At 42.4% G+C, this 21,921-nt stretch overlaps 2 protein-coding genes across 5 annotated transcripts in view; one reads left to right on the top strand and one right to left on the bottom strand.

Moving 5' to 3' along the window:
- The window catches only part of CNKSR2 (connector enhancer of kinase suppressor of Ras 2), a 257,232-nt gene extending 244,640 nt beyond the window's left edge, over positions 1–12,592 (top strand). For all 4 annotated transcript variants that reach the window (XM_032619801.1, XM_032619802.1, XM_032619803.1 and 1 more), the window contains 2 exons: positions 9,867–10,063; positions 11,659–12,592. In XM_032619801.1, coding sequence (XP_032475692.1) covers positions 9,867–10,063; positions 11,659–11,874 — 413 coding nt within the window. In that variant the 3' untranslated portion in view covers positions 11,875–12,592. The remainder of the gene's footprint in view (positions 1–9,866; positions 10,064–11,658) is intronic.
- Positions 12,593–15,223: 2,631 nt separating this feature from the next.
- Positions 15,224–17,173, bottom strand: KLHL34 (kelch like family member 34). The gene has a single exon (XM_032620341.1). It carries the CDS (start codon positions 17,171–17,173, stop codon positions 15,224–15,226), a length of 1,950 nt encoding a protein of 649 aa, XP_032476232.1.
- Between the last annotated feature and the right edge of the window lie 4,748 nt (positions 17,174–21,921).

The raw sequence follows: 21,921 nt of genomic DNA on the forward strand, positions 1-21,921 counted from the left end.
CCGAAAGAAAACAAAACAATCAAGAGCCATATAATTTAATTTTTAGGGTCTTTAAGAAACATGCAATTTCCACTGGTCCTTTAAAAAAAAACAGGCATAAAATTAGTCTGTCACTATAATAAGTAATTTTAACTGGTTTGAATGTTTTGACTCTTTGAGTAGGGATAAATGAAGTTGTCAGCTACAAAGGAGAAGAGTAGAAATAGGGAGAGAGAGAATGCCCAATGAAAACACAAAGGGAGAGAAAAGGAGAGTGTTGAGAACCAGAAAGGAACTTGCAAAATATTAAAGACACATAAATATAAGATTCACAGAAGTCAAAAATAGGCTTTCATCAAACAGTATCTTTATGCAGTGGGTTTTTGTGTTTTAGAGATTTCATGTAGATTAGCCATACACCAGTCCATCATATCTGACCCTCCTGGCCTGCCCATGCTGTTCATACTTGGGATTCAGAATGCACACACCAAGACATAGAGTTGATTCAACGGGCTTGAGTCTGGAAGTATCTGTATATTTGTTCTGTTTGCCTCAAAAATAAAGAGGAACTATTTAATGCTACCTAAAAGCGTAGCTTGAAAGAATTTATTCAAGCAGTTTACCACGGCCGCTTTCATTTTGCTGTGTTCTCGGTAGACCTGGATATTTCCATCGGATTCCTCAGCAAAAACCTTGAAATCATTTGAGTTACATAATACAATGTTATACCGGTGACGAGACTAAAAATAAGGCCCTATGTGACTTGCCCAACTACAAAGTCTTCTGACTTACAAACTACTTATATGTGTAATACAAAAAAATTGGCATCACTCCAACCAGCCCTCACAATGTGACTGGCCTAAAAGCAGGAGGCCTCAAACTGCAGTGGGCACAAGAATCACCTGGGTTGCTTGCTTTAAAATGCAGATTCCTGAGTTCCACACCCAGAAATCCTGATTGAGTAGATTAAGCGTAGGGCCCAGGAATCTGTGTTTAACAAGCCAGCCTCTGCCCCTGAGATTTGGTAGCCAGTGGTCCTGACCACTGCTAGTTGAAGAGACACCTTGCTGGAGAGAGTTATCTTCTCTTATGTTAGTACATACAGACTAGGAAATAGCTATAGTCACTTTGAAATAGCATTCCACCCCCCACCATCCTGCACTTTGGCAAGGCCTCAACTGAGGAGGTGTTTCCAGTCTCTTGAAGTAGAATTTACCAATCCTCTACAGTGTCTTTAAATGTAACTAAATGTGACTTAGTTACCAAGGCCCTAGTTCAGGTTTAGTATGGGTTAAGTGCACTAGAAATTAAACCATTCAGGTGACATTGTTTCTGAGGGGGAAATGTTTGAATTGCATAGATAAATTAGAAACAGCTTAAATTTAGGAAGACCTTGTGCCCAGAATTAGATTGCCTCTGATTTTGCAGTTTGAAGTTCCATAACCTTACGAAACAAAGTAGTAGAATCCAGAGCTAGCGTTCCAGTATTATAATTTTCTAAAAAATGAGGTGTTATCTTTTGTTTCATTTGACCTACCTATGAAGATTGCTTAGTTCCCAGCCCCTTTTCTGCAAAAGAAGGTTATGATATAAACAAAAATTAGTTCTGCTGATTTCTGGACCAAGCTGCATCCTATTTTCTAAATACTGTGCTATGGGCAGCACACTCCCTTCCCATTTTCTGAGGGAGCTAGTAATGAACAACATGCTGTCTCTGTTCCCTCTCCCATTTTGTTCCTTCTTCTTGATATAACTCAAAAGGTACTACAGGATGTAGCAGATAAAGATCTGCCCTAGGCTAGAAAGTAAAAATATCACTGATTTGTGCCTGGTGACAATATTTGCATTCCTCAAAATCCAAACTAAAATGAACTTAAAAGAGACTAGTTTATTTCAGCCCAATTGTTCTTAGTGTCCCAGGTCATTCAGAAATTTTATTCTCCTCTAGTTTCTTAATTCCTTGGAATGTGGCTTGTGCGCAGGTGTCAAGTCACCCTTTCATCACGTTGACCCTGTGAAGCTTTTCACTTCTCTTCACTTTGTGTTGGTCAGCATTCAGCCACTTCCTTGGAGCCACACTAGCCGGGCTTTTATATCTCACCAGTTAGCACCTGGTAGCGTGTGAATCAGCGTAGTTAGATAGAAGGTAGACCAGAAAACTTCTCCTCATACTTCTTGATTGGATGAATTTGAGGAAAGATCTTGTATAGAACAACAGTTTAATTTTCTTGAAAGTCTGATCATTTTACATGTGTGTGGAGAATACTATTAACATAAACTTTTCTGATTAAAATTACAGATATGCATATACAGGTATAGAGGCAGGAAAAGATGTATCTGCACTGTGTATTATTTTGTATACATAAGATTGGCGTTTCCAGATAACCAAGCTTAAAACAAAAAGTGTCCCATTTTCGGCCAAGTAGACTTGCATGCCAACAGAAAGACATTATGGTATTAAAACCATATGCAATTCTAGCCACATTTTTCTCTTTTCTCTTCATGGGTATTGCATGATGGTATTTCTAATACAAATACTAATATGCTTTGGAAATAATGGCACTCGCAGGTCTTTCATCATATTGTATCACTGCTTTATCATATTAGGCTAATACACTGCGAGAGTTGGTAGAACCTCTCCATGCCAAATCGGATCCACTTCTGTTGGCACTCAACCCATTGGACTCACAGATTGATAAGCTAATGTTTAGAGAATTTAGATCGGAGAGAGTCGGCACGACGCAGACTCAACATCAACCTCTTGCAAGCAACTAAAATGGCCTCGTCCTTGCTGTTTATAACAGAAAACAGACTTTTAAAAGCTTAGATCATCAAGTGTTTTGGATTGGGGGCCTCCCTAAAGGGATATTAAGAGGGGCAGGCCACTCTTAAGAAGAATGCGAGCTTTCTCCACTGGGACTAGCATAAGATCAAAGCCAATCAAGATGGAGCACAGTGACAGAAAACTGCTGTTTCTGTGGGAGAACAGAGGGGAAGGGTATTATTGACTGGGGAAGGGCTCAGTTGTGTTCTCCTGACACAGGAAAGGAGAGGGATCAGCTCCAATAACTAGAAAACCCTGGCTGTTTAATGGACTCTTCGGTGGCCTCTTTAAGGCAAAGCAGAGAAAGCAAATTCTGTGTATTAAGTGTATTTTGCATTTTTAAAACTTGACGTGCTGTATTGTACTAAATTAAGTGTAATCTATTAAGGCAAGGTATACACAACCTGCTCTGAAACTTACTATGTTTATTCTATTATAAAGTGTATTCAGGTGCAACACAGAGACTGCTTTCGGTGACACTAATGAAGAAAATTCCACATGCCAGGCTTTATTAGATTCCTCAGCTAAAATCCTAACTTTCTCCTTATTTCTTGGCACTTGTATACAAATGGTGTTGCCTCATAGGACAGGCATGAGCTATTCTTTTCTGTAAAATTTTCCAAATCTATAGGCTGTGGTTTTCACTTTTGAAAAAGTATTTTGTCTGGTTGTCTTTCAAACTAGCTTCAGATATTATTTAATACTATGTAACTGGGTCACTTATGGCTCAATATTGCTTATTTTTCTTCTGTAGTGGATGTGAAATTTCCTTTAGTTGGATAAGATACTCTGTAATAATTTCAATGCTAATTAATGGATATTTCATACTGTGCAATGAACAGATAATTTAACATTGTATTTGAAAATGTTTCTTTTCTTCCTGTCGCCACAGTGTGTAATATTGCATAATGTGAATACTTGTAAAAATATAAATTACGTAAAAATAAAAATATGGCCAATTGGTATCAGATCTTTTTAGATAGCTAAATAATTTGCTAAGTATGCTTGATAGTAAATATCTTTCTAAAGAGAAGTAATCTATGCTTCTTTCTCACAAATGGAATTTGTGTTGTGAATAAAATCACATTGATCTGCCTTACAGTTGCCTCTGTGCTCTAACCATTTTAATGTGTTTTTTTGAGTATATATAAAAATGATGGTTCTGGTATATAGAAATGCATCAAAAAGCATTTTGTTGGCATTTAATATTAGTGGGATTGTCTTGGGTCGTCCTCCCTGTTTAAGTCATAGTAAAATTTTATGACATGAAGAATTTTAGTTTTTTCTCATTAAGGAATATGGGGACTCCACATTAATTTTTAAATATGATCATCTCTTAGCTTTGTTTTTAAACTGTCCCCTTTACGAATTCCTGCCTAAGAACCAGGTACCTTGACCTCCATGTCTCTATTAGTTAAATTTTCTAAATTCTGTGGGCAAATATAGAATCTGTCATTTATGTTTGAGATTGTCCTTCAAAGAACCTTCCCTTTGGGACAATAAATCAATGCCAAGGACACCAAGATTTTGCCATCTGAACTATTTGTCATAAAAACTACCGTAATACCCTGAAAATGCAATCACGGTCATATATTTGTGGCATTAAACAACATAATTCGGCAGAAATTACATGCTTAGAGAATGAAGTGTAGAATAAGCTTCAGCTCTGTCTCTTTTGTTAACTATTTATGGAAGTAAGCTTTACTGTTGTGCAGAAGGAATTGACAGACACTGGTATGGGCTGTACTTAATTTTGGTGAAGCACAAGGTCATTCGTACAGGGATGGGTTTCACATGTTCTTCTGTAAAAATACACTTAGCAATATTGGTGGACTCACTCAAGCTGTCCTTTCAAAAGAACGGTTTTTTCCTCAGTTTTTTTCATCAGAGAAATTATTGTTATTTTGCCTAAAAGAAAATAAACCAATTACTTCTAATTATGAAAAGGGTAGTTGATTACAGAGTGACAAGTAAAAGCCAGGTTTTAAAATCTTATGCTTTTTTTCTGGTATAACAAACTGCCCTCCCCCGGTTTTACAGTGCGAGGCATAGCTAGTTGACATATAAAAACATGAATTAAAGAGAGTGAATCTTTCATTATAAAACAATTCAAATTACAGTGTAAACTCCTGAATACATAATCATCTTTAGCATAAAACCTACAAACATTAAACCTATCTCCATTAAAACTTTGTCACCTTACATATAAATAAGTTGTTCATTATGGCACACTGGTAAATTAGTATTCACAGAAAATAGTCCCATGTCTCAACGCAAATGTTAATTGCCTTTCATGGCGAGAACAGTGCTCCACATACGTGATGCCATTCACCTGGAAGCCTTGGAGCACTCTGTGGCCGTACAAGACCGAATGCCTCTCACACTTGACTGGTGACTAATGCTACTATGTTCAGCCTTCTCTCCACTTGTGACTTAGCCTTTCCCAACCTTCTGTGCTCATTACCGAGCTGTGTTGTGGAAGGATCAACTGTTTCCACGAGGACATCATTGTCCAATTTTAAAAGAGCACAGTTCCCTTCCAAAACATGTACCAGAACTGATTATTCATTGTTGGCTTGATTCTTCAAGAGCCCAGTTGGTATACTCGTTTTGTTTTGTTTTGTTTTCATTTTTTCTCTCCTTCCACATTATCATTGCAGAGGCAGGGAAACAGCAAGGACACCAGAATGACATTTTAGGTCGCCACGTTTGTATTCTGTTCTCCTTAATTTTCACCAAAGAAACATGAACAAAATTACACAAGAGACTAGCGTACAAATTACACAGTCACCTGATAGGAAGCCCTCTTTGGAGTACTTAGTGTCTAAAGTAGAGAAAACCATCACTCAGTTTAAACGTTGGGTGCATGAGACACCATGCCAGGTAGAAGATTGGGAAATGCAAAGGAGAGCGAGGCATATACGCTCAGGGAAAGTCACAGTCTAAGTCTCTGAAGGAGGGTACACATGGGGTGAGGTACAGGAAGAAAAAAAATTGGGATTTCTCCTCAGGTTTCATGTCTCATTTTCTCGAATTTCTTTTCTGTGTCTATCTTATAATAGGCATATCTATTAATATAGGGTAATACATATATATAAGTTATCAACAGAAGTGTTTTAACTGGTGAGGGTGTACAATCAAAAAAGTTTAATAACCACTGGGCATGAATGTAAGGAAATACATCAACCAAACACCTCGTAGTATTTGAAGACGTGCATTATCATCTGCTAATAAGCCATTTGCAAGAAAGTTCCAACCAACTGTTATTTTGCATCGGCTAATCTTTTCTTTGAGCTTTTCTTTATCACTACGTGGAGGTCATATGCAACCTGAAAGAACCAGACAACGAACTGTGGTGATGCTCAGCGTATTTCTAGCCTCACAGTGTTTCATGGTGTAGCTAGAGTATAAATGAAACAAGAAAGAGGATCTTCTTCCAGCCCTGCCACTTATGACACAGCCAGAAATGACCCTCCCTTGGCTGAGAGTACGAGTTATCGATGACTTCATTGTGATCCTCAAATCTATCAGTGAAATTTTCTATAGGAAAGAGAACCTCATATGTTCTCTTCGCTTTAATAAAATTGGAATAGAAAAGCGTGTCGTCTTATGCACGACTAATTTACATGTTGTAAATGTAAATATAATTTGAGAGGGAATTTACTCCTTCATAGGCCCAGAATTCCTTAATAAGTTAGATACAAGTTAAAATTTCATTGTAGCAGTGATACACTTCCTCATTAGGAATCTCAGAAGGTTCCTCTATATATCCTGTGGTTTGCATGTGGTCTTCTACACTTTGCCAACTTGCAGAAAACATTCATTCAAATTACAAACGAGCTGGGTTTGGGCCAGTGCTCCAAGGGCTGAACTGGCACGTTGAAAGAAAGTCAATCAGGAAGCAGACCTGACCGAGTGCTTGCCTCCTCTTCCAAAGCAAGCCTCTTCTAGAAGAAGAAAAGCAAGGGTTTAAAAGAGAGAGAAACCAGAAGAGAAGTGAGAAGGAGACGAAGAAGAAGAGGGCAAAAAGAGAAGATAAAGGTGCTTTCACATTTTCAGTTGCAGCGGTAGCCCCAATTGACTTAATTGGTATTCATCTGAGAAAAAAAAATGAAGGAAACCAATTGAAAATTATAAAAGAAAATAAAGGTCTGTTTTCGTCTTGAATGTTGAGTTCTGTGTTGTTTTGACTGTTGAGCACAGTGAATCAGATTTATAATGTGACTCTGCCCCTCACTCCCACTCCTTTGAAAAGAAAAGGACTCTTTGTCTAGTCTTAAAATGTTGAGTAACTGGTGGCATTTTGTGGTAGCCTGGCATCTCAATCCCTCATCCTTCCTCATCCCACTACTGTGTCTTGTGTTGCATATGTGTATGATGTGTAGGGGTGGGGGGAGGGGGCCTGACTTATCTCTAATATCTCTATTCCATTACTCTACTTGGAAATGTTTCTGTGTTCCGTCTCATTGTGATTCCCTGTTCAGATGTGCTGCCCAGAGATAAATCCATACTCGATTCTTCTTATAGCTGTCAAACCAGGTTCTTTGTAGAATTATGTTGTCCTTTGTTTGAACGTTTCTTCCCCCCTTAATGGCAAGAAGGAAAAAAAAACTTCCAGTTTTTAGCTATGTTTGTCACTTTTTATATTAAAGCTTTACTTACACTTCTAGAGGTAAAACTACATTGAAATTTTATTAAAAAATCAAGCAACTGGCTCAGTATTCCACAAACTTTAAGAATTGAGGAGAAAGAAAACTGGGTAAGAATGGTTTTTCAACAAAATATATACTCTCTACATGTTAGGTAATATGGAAGGAGGTTATCTTAAAATAAAAGTTTACTATGTGAAAATACTTCTGCCTCCTTTAAATCCTAAAACTATAATCTGAATCCCTTTTTTCTTTACCTTCCTTCAAGAACTGAACAACTAATAATACATTAGGCTACCTGATACCTAGACTACCATAATTCACATCTGTTAGGTCTACCATTTCTCTCCCACCCTCTGCTCTATGAAATTACATCTGGCTTAAGATGCAGTCTTGCCTTGAGGCAGAAAGAATGGTAACTACTAAATAATTCCTCAGGATTCTTTCTTGGCCTATGATTTTATGAAATGGAATTATGCTGTTCAAAAGTATCCTTGTTTTTACAACTCCATTTAGTTACTCTGAATGACGTTATAATTTTGTGCCTTTCTGGCTCCAAACCATTCTCAGTTAAAATTCCTTATCTCATTTCAATCTTCTTAGCCCACAAGGCAGTTCCTCCTTTTTACAGTCCTCTGTCCCCCCACCCCCTCAAAATCCTCTAGGTGTTGCAGACATTGAAGGATGAGCCAACAGAGAATTAAAACGCTGTTTAAAGGGATTTTTGTATTTTTAGTTTATAGTTCTAACTTAGATATATGATTAGGAAGTTAAAATTTGTTATAGAGGAATTAGTGATTGCAGGTGCTGATAACAAAGAACTTTCTAATAGAAGGATTCGACAGTCATACTTACCAATAGTTGCCAACCTCAGCAACAGAGCCAAAAATTGAATATGAAACTTAAATGAAGTTACTTTTTCATCCTAAAGATGATCCCCTCAAGTTAAGGTACTGTGTTGGTGTGCTTTGGGGGCAGTTTTTTTTAGAATGCTGCATTTTAAGCAAGTCTCACAAATTCATCTAACACCTACTGTTAAATACACAGTTCAAATGATTCCTGACAAAATTGGCAGTCTAGAATTCTTGTTAAGATCATGGATTCTGGAGCCAGACTGGCCAGTCGGAATTGTAGCTCTACCACTTACTAAATGTGACCTTGAGCAAGGTACTTCCCTGCTATAAAATGAAAATCAAATAGATCTAGTCCTAGTACTGCTGTGAGCATTAAATGAGATCATGAATGTTAAGCATTTACCCTACTGCCCGGCACTTACAAATGTTAACTACATTATTACCAATTAGGGCGTCTTTTTTTTTTTTTTAACTATGACAGAAAGCCTAAAATATTTACATGGACCATGGTGGAATGAACAACATTCCATATTTACTTCTTGGGCCAATGTAATTAGTATTCCTCAAATAGGACTCTTAAGCTCTCTATTAAAGGAAATGTGATATAACCCTAATCCTCTCTCCCAATCCAAGCAGGATCCAAGTTCATCTTTGTTTATCATTGAGAAAGATATGACATCAGTATATTCAGACAATTTAAGAATAATATGGGAGTTTTGATTTGTTCAAATAGATCTAAGATCCTTTCCTGAACCAGTCTCTAATTTTTTTTTTCTCAAAAATATTTAATTGGAGTGTTTTCTTCCCAGGTCTTTCAAATGTTAAGTAGCTTCTTTTAGTCCATGCCAGATTTTTGCTTACATCTGCATATAAACATTCCCATATCTCATTCTAATTAAAGCATTTTTATTGATGATAATTATGATCATTTACTATATTTACAATGTGGCAGGCATTACTATGGCAGTCACATGACACCTAATAATCCTCTACGGCACACTATTAGAAGATTTTTACAATGATATATACTCCAGTGAATGCTATTCCATCTTATGAAGTCTGGAAAAATGTAAAAATCAGTTCATTCAGTATTGCTAAACCAGGAGAGCTCTGTTACTTAGCACTTCTATGCTTATCAGTATAATGATAAGGGATATTCACTAATGTTTTAAAATATTAAATCACGTGCAGGATTGTTTCTGTGTTGTGTACCTTTTGTACTCTAATTCTTTGAACTTAATGGACTCAAGATATGTACAGTGATTTGCTACTAAGAGAATATTTTGTTAATCAAAGCATCCTATTAATTGATCATTCTAAAACAATTGGCTGCCTGTAGCTAGTCTTACCCAGTATAACCAGCAACTGTGGGTTTGGTGGGGTTTGTTGTTGTTGTTTTTTTTTTTTTTTTTTTTTAATGTAAGAGAGTGTTTTCCCAATCATTCATTATCCTGTTTTTCAGATATTTTTTAGTAGATTTTTGGAGTGTCAAATAACTGTTTATTACACTGAATTTATTTCTCTCTCTTATTATTATTATTTTTTTTTTGGACATTGCAGGTGAAAGTAGGGAAGAAAAGTTAGGAGACTCTTTGCAAGATTTATATAGGGCATTGGAGCAAGCCAGTCTGTCACCACTGGGAGAACATCGCATTTCAACCAAGATGGAATACAAGCTATCATTTATAAAGAGATGTAATGATCCTGTGATGAATGAAAAACTACACAGGCTAAGAATTCTCAAAAGCACTTTAAAGGTAAGATATGAAATGGAAGGAGAAATTCCTTTTAAGAGGTTCATTCCTGAACTCAAAGTGGATTATCAGATACTCCAGGGGACAAAATACAAAATGGCGGGGGGTGGGGGGAGCGGAGGATAAACATACCGAATGCGAAGCCGAAGCCGAGCTGTTTCTTTAGCGTAGTAAGTGTATTTGGCCAAAAGGAAATAATGTTAACTTTTTATTAACATCTCAAAGCACTGACTAAGTGTTATATGAGTTAGTTCTCGGAGAAAACAGGACATAATTAATTTTTTTTCCGAAAATGCAGGGCTGGTGTTATTCCTCAGTCTTTTGTTTTCCTAAGATAAATATGCCATGTCGTGGAACTAATATAGTTACTAAAAGAACACAGCATGCTTGCAGAATGCAATAATGGGTGCTAAAATTGTTTGAGATATTTTGTGAATATCTCCTGCAGCACATTTGGAGTGATTCATGTTCCATGTAGAAATTTTATAATTGTTCTGCATACACCATCAGTTCCCAACTGACATGTTACTTTCTTATTATACATTTCCATAAGCGTTTACATAGTCTCCAGTCTTCTTCTGCCACCCCCAGATTGAGGAGGAAGTGGTGAGGAAAGGGAAACAGAGGCAGGAAGTTGAAGAAGGAGCCAGAAGAGCCAGCCCCCTCACTCTGTGTGTATCAGGGGAGAGGGCGTGCCATACACACTCTCCCTAAGCAGACCCTGCACCCTGGAAAACTCAAAAACAGAAAAGAAATGTCATACAGAGTTTGTGACGCAGTAATTTCAGGAAACAAAAGGTCAAAGAGCTCCTTTGGGAAATATTGCAGATCTGTCGTATGCTGCTGAGGTTTTGTGAATTTTGAAACAGAGGTGAATACCAAAGAGATAAACAAAATAGGAAATGCATGATTTGAAAACATTTCTGGTAGCAGGCAGCCAAGTTTTCAGTCAATTAGCTTTCAGTTGGTATTCATGCGAATACTATTGCAAATCCGTGGGATAATTTAATGGCCTATTGGTAACTAAGACCAGAATTTTTAAAAAGAGCTATAATATTCATAAGAATAATTCCGGTGCCCAATTCTAGTCCAAAGATATCCTAACCCTCCGTCCTCCCAGAGCCACACACCCCACCCCCATTCAGGTCCAAACCACCAAGGGACCATCTAGCAGAAGGAAAAAGGACAGTGCAAAAGTAACTCAAGACATAGAATGTGGTAAGTCCACTCAACAGCAGTGATCAAGTGTTACGGGGACTTATCTAAATGAAGGAGAAAACATTTTTTCCAGTTGTCGAAGGAAGGCTTCAAGAAATGAGAGGCATATGAACTGGATGTTAAAGAATGAGGAAGGTTTCTGTAGGCAGAGATGGGAAACAGGACAGGCCAGAAGAAAAAATAAACCGTACAGAGTGGGCAGTACGAGGCATGCCTGCGTGTAGGAAAAAGTGCACTAGTATTTGAGTCTAAATAGCTGAGTTTGAGTATACCAGAGCTGTTTCTTGTGGGCCTCTTAATAGTTTGCCTATTAACTTTTTATTTTAAATTTGAAGAACAGTCTGTCCCTATTGTAACTGTTGAATCCTTTTGCTTTTCAGGCCAGAGAAGGGGAAGTAGCCATTATTGATAAAGTCCTAGACAATCCAGACTTGACATCAAAAGAATTCCAACAATGGAAGCAGATGTACCTCGATCTTTTCTTGGATATCTGTCAAAACACCACCTCAAATGACCCATTAAGTATTTCTTCTGAAGTAGATGTAATCACTTCCTCCCTAACACACACTCATTCATACATTGAAACGCATGTGTAAGTGTATTCTGCCCTCTGGCCATGTGGTACCTTCTGGTACTTTGAACAAGTATATAAGGTAGTTTTTATATCAACGTGTGGGACACGTGACAAGCTATACTTCAATGTTACCAAAACTATATGAAACAAACCCTATATGGTCATAATACCACTGTCTTTAATGAGCATTTGTATATTTTATATGCAGTTAGTGCTCAGCTTATGTTTACCATGTGCAAAATCAGCTGTCTTCAATGACTTAAAGTTAACTTTTGCAAACAACTCTGAAGACAGGTGGTCTTCAAGTAGAAAAAACAAAAAGGCGGTTTTCTATCTAAGGTCATCTTTTCTCCCTTTAAGTTAATTTTATATAAACAAGACTTCAAAACTAAATCACATTTTTTCAGGTGCAGACATCCTTGTGGGTGGGAAAGAATTTAAACCTTTTTTATATTTATTAAAATGTTCTAAGAATTTTCTTAAACATTGCACAAAGTTTAATGCTGTAGTTTTATTTTTGTGAAATGTAGATGCGCATACAAGAGTTAAGCAAAACAGAAGAGCATCAACATAAGAAAAGTTCAGGTATCTAATATTCGTCTTAATAGTCTATTAACTTGTGAAAGCTGGTTAATGGAAATAGTATTCCAAATCCATGGGGACACTTAATGGTGTATCAGGGCAAAGCTTTGTAAGATGTTTTTGTAACTGAGACCAAAATTGAAGATAGAGCTGCTTTATTTTCTTGGTTTAAATCTTCCTTTATTTTTGTAGTGATGAAATGCTGATTGTGTATAGAGGACTTTGAGAGTGGATTTTTTAAAACACACTTAACTCACCCAGAAAGGCAGCTAACATATATATATGTGTATATGTATATATATGTATATATATATATATATATATATATATATATATATATATATATAAAATTTCAGCCCAAACTCATTTTTTTAAACTCCAACTTCTAAAAAGTTACAAGGTATAAACGTAAATGAATCAACTTCCCAGTTAGGGTCAATTTTCCCCCTAGTCCATTATTTAAACTTTATATATAATTATACTTCAGGCAGGGAAGTAAAATATGTTTACTTACAGGCTGATGTATGTTCTAATATAGAAAACAATGTTGAAAAACAAAAATGTACCTCTCTCCTGAGGAGCAAGAGGATGATGGTCATTCAGAGATATATTACATTGAATTATACGAGAGAAACAATTTTTAGAGGTTTTTCCTAGTTTCATGATTTGTTCTATAGAGTGGATGAAGTCTATGAAAAAATCCTCTTCATATATTTCCATTTATAAGCATCTCGTTTTTGAAAGTGATCACAGCATGATAATGACTGTGCTGCTTTTTAGTGTCTGGCTGCATAACGTATAAGTCACAATTCGCTGGTTTGGGGTTTTGTTTTTTTAGGAGGAGGAAGAGACCCTCCTTTACTATTCTGTATCCTAAAATCTACTTCTAATCAGCTTTATACTGTTGCCTGTACAGCTCAGTGAATGAATGTACTTTCATCTCTAAGAGTTCAGATATCTGCCAGTGAATATTTTTGCTGTAGAGGAGAAAGTAAAAACTCCACAGCGGGGATCTTTTCCTTTGCTTTTGAAACCACCATTGAATCACTATCGTTTTGCAGACTTTGCACAACTGTACAGGAGAGTGGCCTTTCTACAGCACATTTTCAGTAATCCTATATTTAGTCAAAATGGATGAGAAATCATGTATTAATGTTTGTATGGAATTTTGGGTCCGGTGTAATATTTTTATCATTTAAAAAAAAACTATTTGTAAAAACATTTATTTACTGCATGGGTGTTGACGCACATTAAATTTGTGGGATTTTGTATATGTAAAAAAACAAAAAGCAAAAAAACAAAAACCTCTTGTCCTAAAATGAAGTGTGCTTGTTACAGGTGTTTAGACTTGTTAATGTTTACTAGACCAAATGCGTACATTTACTTAAAAATATCTGTACCTGATGGATGTGTCGTGGATACAGTGGCCAGGTTGTGCCCTGGAAACAGTGAGCAGTTGATGGAAAGACTAGCTGTGTTGCTACTAAGCGGCTTTTACTTTGGTATAAAGTTGTTTTAAATGGTAAAAATTAAACTAATGAATTTTAAAAGACTCGTGGCTAGCCTAGCATGAAAGAGACCTTTTAACACTATATATCTGTACATTTTATTGCATTAGTTTCAAATCTAGGAGAGAGGCAGCACTGTAAACTGAAGTCAAATAAATTCAGCTCTTAATGAATCCTTATAAAGCACCTATTTTATTCATGCAGTCCTCATCACATTTCTTTGTGACCTAATCACACAGCCGCCACCACCCCACCACCCCACCCCCGGTTACAAGTTTTAACTTTGTCACTCCATTGGTGGTACAAGCCAGAAGAAGCACCTGTCCGGTGTATACAAGAATCTTCTCTGAGGTCCTGCAAAATCAAGCTGGTTTCCCATTTACCTGAAAGGAACTTTAAAATTTCACCTACTCCTCTTTCGTTCCTCTGTGATTCTTTTGGGAAGGTGGGGCGGGGGGGGGGGGGGGTACCACTAAAAATAAACTTAAAAAATATTCTTTTACAAATATTACCTACAGCATGTCTGCAGAATGAACATTTAAAGAGGATGAATGAAATAGGGTTTTGATTTGTTTTCCTTAGGTGTTCCACTAAGCCAAAGAAGCCTGATTATTATGGCTAAGGGCTGCAGAAATAAAACTTAAAGCCAATGAGCTGTCAAAAGCCAGGGCAAAAGCAGACTAGGGTAAGTAAGGATGAAGTACAGAAAAACTTAACCTAGGTTATTTTCTCCAAAAAAACCGGTGCTTTCTTAGAGATTTTTTTCCTCTCAGTTCCATATCTATATTAAACTATCAGAGCAGAACTATAACCATGATTATGGATCATAAAATCATAGTTTTTCCTACAATGATTGCATGTGTTTATTAACCAAGGCACTTTCCCTTCACTATTTACTCAGATAAATATTTATTTATTCAGATAATGCCATCTTCTAGAACCATTTATTACAGTCTTTATAGCTAACAATTTTCTGGTCTTGTACATAATTTCTTATGGTACGTTTTTTGGCTGTTTTGGCACAAAAGTAGTCACTGTTTAGCGCCTGGGAAACACTAACTACCAGAGGGAAAATAGGGTCATGTTTTATTTTCAAAGTCCATGTCTAGCCCAGCATGAGAATTTCTAGAAATCCCCAGTTCACTGAAGATGATTCATATATCCTTCTAAATTTGACCCGTCCTGTCTCCCATTCTCAGAGTAAGGGGAAGTGTTCCTGTTTGGCCAAGCCTAAGGAAAAGCCCACGGGTTGCTCTGTAAGCCTGGTCAGGCGCGACTTGCTCACTGACCCATTAAGCCCAGCACTAAATCTGGCGCCTCTCCAGGCTCTCCCTCCCTCTCCTCGTCCCCACCCTCGGCCAGCTGCAGCACTGCGCACTGCAGGCCGCTCCAGGCCCAAGGCAGCGCGCAGCCAGTGTCCTCCCAGCGGTCCAGGTCGAGGTCATAACCCACCACGTTGCGGGTAGGCACCTGGCGTGAGTCCTGCCACTTCAGGCCTCCCAGCAGCAGCACCGTCTCGTCCACCACGGCCAGCCCATAGCAGAAGCGGTCGTAGGGTAGCGGCCGCAGCCGAGTCCACTGGTCGGTGCCGGGGTCGTAGCGCTCGATTTCGGAGAAGGGCTCGTAGCGCCCCAGAAAGGCGAACAGCGCGCCGCGCAGTGCGGCCATGTGGTGACCGAAGCGGGCCGTGCCCATAGGCGCCCTCTTGCTCCACGCCTGCTCCCCGGGGCCCAGGGAGAACAAGTCCCGGAGGCTGCTCGCGCCGCCCTCGCCTCTCCCCGCCTTGCCCCCGGAGACGTACACGACGCCGCAGTTCCCGACAGCCCCCGCGTGGCCGTGCAGGGCCCGCGGCAGCGCCCCAGCCGCCGTCCAGCGGTCCCGGCGCAGGTCGTACATCTCCACTGAAGCCAGCGCTTCGCCGCCCGCGCCCAGGCCCCCGACGGCCAGGAGCCCCTCACCCACGGCGCCGCACCAGAAATGGGCCCGCGCTTCCCGCATAGCGGGCACAGTCGTCCAAGCGTGGAAGCGCGGGTCATAACGGTGCACTTGGGCCGTGACCGCCCGCAGGCCGTCGGCTGTGGGGGAGGAGCCGCCGCCCGACGGCGTCTCCCCGCCGAGGACGAACAGGAAGTTGCCCGCGGCGCACACGCTGTGTCCCACTAGCGGAGCGGGCAGCCGCGTGAGGCTGCGCCAGCGGTGGTTGTACCCGTCAAAGGCCACCACGTCCTGGGTAAGCTCCCACTCCTCCTCCTCCTCGTCCTCCTGCTCCTCTTCCTCCTCCTCTTCCTCAGGCTCCGCCGCGGCGCCCCTCCCCCTGGCTGCCCGCCGGGGGGCCACGACCTCCTCGGTCACCACCTCCCGCCCCCTGCACCCCCCGACCAACAAGATGCGGGTTTGGGGGCTCCGGACGCTGGTCTGCTCGCCCTGCATGAGCGGCTGGCGGGAGGGCGACGTGTGGTAGTTGAGGGCCTGGATGATGAGGCCCTTGACCCGGGAGGGCAGGGTGAGGCCGGAGCCCGAGTACACGCGCCGCAGCACGTCGGTGGGCACCAGGCCGAAGCGGACGCGCTCGAGCAGCGCGGCGCAGTGGGCCAGCCGTTCGGCCTCGGGCTCCTGCCGCAGCCAGGCCAGAGCCAGGCCCAGCAGCCGGGCCTCGGGCACGTGCGCCACGTCAGGGGCACCCAGCACGGCCCTCAGCGACGTGGGGTTGAGCTCCAGCAGCCCGGCGGGGCCCGCGCCCCGCGCCAGCAGCTCCTGCAGGTGGCTCACAATGCAGCGCTCGGCCACGCCCAGCGTGTGCACCAGGCCGAAGCGCGCCGCCATATTGGCGGCGAAGCAGCAGTTATCAGGGGCTAGCTGGCGCTCCAGGTAGCGGCCGCACAACCCCAGGGCCTCGGTGACCTGCAGGTAGCTGGCGGCCTCCAGCGTGTCCTCCACGGTGTCCATGGAGAGCGGCAGCCAGGCGGTGTAGATGAAGTCCAGCAGGCGCTGCAGGCCGGCCGCTGACGGCACATGCAGGTGGATCACGGGCGCCCGGGATTCCCGGGTGTGGCTCTTGAACAGGGCCCTGAAGTAGTCGCTGGAACACGCGAGGAGCGACCTGTGCGCCGGGAACTCGCTGCCCTCGGCCTCCAGAGTCACGTCGCACAGAAAGCCCTCGGCGCGCAGGGCCTGGTAGCCGGTGAGCAGCGCGCCGCCATGAGCTTTGCAGTAAGACAGAAAGTAACTCATGACGCCCAGGGCGGGAAGTGGCCGGGCCGGGGCTGGGGCCAGCCGGGCGCGGCCGGAGACATCCCGGGACACGGCGCCGCCAGGTCCCCCGTGCGAGCCGAAGAGCCCCTAGCAGGGGCCCATTTTTGCCTGCTCAGCTTAAATCCCAGGCCTCTTTCATACAGGTCCGCAGATCTCCCAGTCCCCCTCTCAGAGCAAATCGGGTCGGGGAACGGTTTCCAGAAGCCCCTAGTAGCGGAGGGCACGGCGTTTGGAGTCTTCCGGGAGGTGCAGGGCTCGGTTTCGGCGGCTGCCGAGGCTGCCAGAGCGTTGCCCAAAGCCCTCTCCACGGCCCAGTTTAGGGAGCCCACACCTGCGCGCCAGGGGCCGCAGTGGCCGCGCACCATCACCTGGAAGGGCGGAGCTGCAGGTAGACTGACTCCAGGGGAGTGCTGGATCTCCGACGGCCCAGATGCGCAGATGTGGCCCGACTCGGGCCGTCCGGGAAGTGCGGGGCGAGGGCTCTGACCTCCCGGGGGGTGGACAGGGAGGGTTCTGCGGGCACCCGCGAGGGCCGGGGACAACTAGCTACGGGGCAAGGGGGGTGAGCTTGTTCCGCGCGGAGGATCAAATCAAAGCCTAGGGGATTAAGGAGGGGGGGGGGGGGCTCAGGTCAGCGCGGAGGGTCGGAGGCATGATTGGCCGCAGCACATAACATGCCGGTAGCTCACAGCGACAGGAATAGCGCGCGGCCTCGGCCTTCCCGGCGCGCCCCGCCCCACGCCCCGGCTGCTGGCTGAGAACGGAGGGCCGGGACGCGGGAGCAAGCGGCCCGGGCCTGGGACATGACTCCGGCGACCCCACAAGCCTCCGGTCACCAGCGGGTCCCGGGTACCCGGCTGGGGTGCGGGAGGCGCTCACTGGAGAGGCGCGAGTCGCGGGGACCTTGTGCCTGTTGGTGTCTGGGGAGGGGCGCCCGGCTGGTCTGGAGGAGTGTCGACCCCCCCGGTGTCTCTGCGCCTGGGAAAAACGCCCCTGGCTCGCAACTTTCTGCTTTGAGGAGGCCCTAATTAATCCAGCTAGAGCGGGGATTAAGCGGCGATTTTGCGCGCTGACACCCAGGAGGCCACTGCGCTCGGAGGAGCAGCTGGCGGGAATCACGCCGGGGCGAACCGACGCTCCTCGCCAGCGGCGCTCCGGAGCACGCTCCTCACCTGGACTCACCCTTGCGAGATGCTGGGCCTACTCTGCGCCCTTCCCGAGGTCTCCCTGGCTTGTCTCACATTCCGCTTTCAGGAATTTGCTCCCACCCAGCTCCCCGACCCCGGCTGAGTTCCCCCTTCCTGTTCTTAGACCCCACCCGGCCCATCCCTTGGCAAAGTGGACACGGAGATTGTAGGTGACTTGGGTTTTCTGCCTTTGAATGACCGCTTCATTTAAGAAAATAAGTCTTTCCAGTTTGTCTCCCAGGCTTTACAGGCTCTGATGTAATTACTGCCTGCTCCATTCTCAATGCCGTGATGTGATAATGGGCAGTAAGGTTGCAAAGCTCGGTAGAGGCTGGAGTTTTGAAGTTATTTTTATAAGATGCACCCAGCACCTTATAAAAGGTGAAATGATGACTAAAACCACCCCAATCTTGAGACATCAGGAAAGCATTTCTCATCTCTGACACCCTGCTCTTAAATAACTAAATGATTAATATAAGCTGTTCTTTCTTGCCAGTTTGGAGGGTTCTGTGTGTTTTGCTTTCATCTAGAATTGATTTTTCTATTTTCTAATACAACCCTTCTGGTAATCTGTTTTAAGTGCGCCTTTTGAAGGCATCTGAAATAACTTGCATTTCTGAGAGTTAGGGTTGTATTTCATTTTTAAAAAAATCCAAGGAAGGATAAAATTCATCATTCTCTGCCTGGTATGCCTTCGGTACTTACAGGGCCTCCGGTTAGAAGCAATTCTTGAAGTACATAAAAATATTAGTAAAATGATTCTGCTTTGTTGTCAAAGATGAAACTGATTTATGACTTAAATTAGTCAAATTATAAAATGCAGGCAGGGGCTCAGGTTAAGGGCTTACTTAAACTCCAGAGACTAAAAATACTGCAATTTGAATTCCTAATGTTAGAGCTACAGATGGGGGGGGGAGCAGTGCTAGTTGGTTTGGGTTTTTCTTTCTTTTTTTTTTTTTTTTTGTAAAGCACTAAAATTCTTAGTTCAAAAATAAAATACCAGTTTGGTTCGCTGTGCACAGATCTGTATGGTGAAATTAAATGGCCTTTACTCAACCTGATAGAATTTTGCTAGAAGGTATATTTGAGATCATTTAGCCAAACCCTCTCCCTTTCCTCCCCAATTTCTTGTTTTTCTTTTTAAAAATGTGGCAAATGAGCCCCAGAGAGAGTACGGTTTGTCTGGGTGACTTGGATATTGAGTTACAGAGTCTGGACCAGAATCCAGGGCTCCCTCCCCACTATATTATGTGACCTCATGTATGATAAAAATAAAATAGTGCAACACACAGTCAGTTTATTTAAACCAAATTTCAGAGCGATAAAATTTAAATACAGTTTTTTAAACAGCATATTTCTCACCCTGAAATTGGACCACAGCCCATCAGATCTGTCCATCACCATGCATTCAGTCTGAATCCAAAATGTCACACTTACTTGAGAATAGAGATGCTGTGGAAGATTTTAAACTCTTGACATCAAAAATCCAATTTTGTACAACAGGTACCTGTTCATTGCCGGCCCAACATGCCACCTCAACATGTCTTGCCATTGAGGATATGATGAAATGTGTTAAGTGAAGAAATTTTCATATTAGATGTGTCTACAAGGTCTTGTTTAGAAAATGTAACTGTCAGTCCATCCAAGAACATTCTTGTCCTTTGAGTAATGTTTATGGAAAGTATTGATATTTTAACTTCTGGGCAATATTAACTAGGATATGATTGTTCTGTTGAAAATGATCTGCTTCTAAGAAGTTGTCCTCCCCCTTTAGACTATCAACTCCTTGAGGCTGGGGACTGTTTCTTGGTCTTTGTATATCCAGCCCCTGTCACGGTCTTTGGCATAAATAGTGTTGAGTTGAACAGATAGAGGGAACGAGACTGTCAGTGGGAGGAGTAAAGGGTTGTTAAGAGGAACCTGACTGAGACAGTTACTTCTTTCTCTCTGCTTCTCTTTCTCCCCTTCACACAGCTGCGGTTGCAGACACACCCTGGTATGGCCATGAGCTAACAACATCCCTAGGAATCAAGTGGGTCACCATGCGTGGCCTGCAACTGAGAGAAGGCCCTACCACTTCATCCAGCCCCCTGCTCTACAACCCTAGTCCTTTACCAAGGCCAGCCCCACATGGTTCTTGGCATCCAAGTCAGACTCACTGCTACTCCACCAACCCGGACGCAGGGCCCCCTGTGCCCCAGCAGCCCCTACACACCCCACTTTGTATGGCCAGGCTTCTGCCGAAGGCCCAGCTACACGCTCCAGCATGCCTGTTAGGACCGTGCAATTTATCCTGAACCCCCCACCCCTTGTCAGGACTGTGACCTGCTGTCGATGATCGCTTCCATACATCTGCACCTCCTGTGACAGAGCCTAGAACTAAAGTCCTCCAAGCACCCGCCTCACTTCCCACATCAAAGTGGCAGTGCTGGTCAGCCGTGGCACTCCACTTTCCCTGACTTGGCCCTACCTAGCTAAATGTAAATTCCATAGCTCTCACCTCTAAAATAATTGTATGTGTCAAAAAAAAAATTGAAAACTACAAACGTCCATGTATAATAGGCACTTAAAAATTTTTTTGCAAATGTAATGTGCTTTTTTTGGTAACAGCTTTGTTGAGATGTAATCCACATACCATACGATTCACTCATTCAAAGTGTACAGTTCAGTGGTTCATAGCATATTTCCAGAGTTATGCAAACATCTCCAGAGTCTCATTTGGGAACATTTTCATAATCTCAAATAGAAACCCTGTGCCCTTTAACTCTCACTTCCCTGTACCACCTGTCCTGCAAGCCCTGAGCAACCACTGATCTATTTTCTATCTCTATAGATTCTGGATATTTCATGTAAATGGAATTATGTAATACATGGTCTCCTGTGACTGACTTCTTTGACTTAGTATAATGTTTTCAAGGTTCATCCATTGTAATGCACTTCTGAGGAAAAAAAGGATTTGTATAATAATAACGTTGGGAACCTTTTCTCAAAACCACAACATTCTAAAAAATATGCCCTGTGATATTTAGGATACAGTTTTTGGCAGGTTAACTCTTTATCATCTATCATTACTGACTCCTTTCAATACCAGTATACTTCCAACACACGGCTTCTGGCATCCTCCATGGAGAGCTTATTATTAGAAATTGACACATTAACTAATTGTGAAAACATGATGACAAACAATAACAGACATGCAGTAGAGAAAAAAATCCCATGTTAACTTCACCCAGGTTAACAAGACCATTTTTTGTGTACGTGAGATGTTATTTTATCTTTGTGACATGCAGTTCAAGTGAAAGGATTTCAAGGGGTGGAGTGTGTGCGTGTGTGTCTTAATCATGAGTGATTTGGGCATTCTGGCCCAGCTGACAGCTAAAGAAGCAGTGTGGTAGGTGGGGAAGGACTGGGCTTTGGGCTCAGACAGACCTGGGCTCCAATTCAAGATCTGCCCCATTAGACTTTAAGCAAGTGACTTAAGTTCTGTGAGTGTCATTTTATTATTTTTAAAAGGAGGATACCGCTTCTACATTCATAGCA

Source organism: Phocoena sinus, chromosome X (genome assembly GCF_008692025.1).
Source record: "Phocoena sinus isolate mPhoSin1 chromosome X, mPhoSin1.pri, whole genome shotgun sequence".
In the NCBI taxonomy this organism is placed as follows: Eukaryota; Metazoa; Chordata; class Mammalia; order Artiodactyla; family Phocoenidae; genus Phocoena; species Phocoena sinus.

What these genes read in the sequence shown, in the direction of transcription:
- KLHL34 (XM_032620341.1), bottom strand. Translation starts at nt 17,173, where the DNA reads ATGAGTTACTTTCTGTCTTACTGCAAAGCTCATGGCGGCGCGCTGCTC.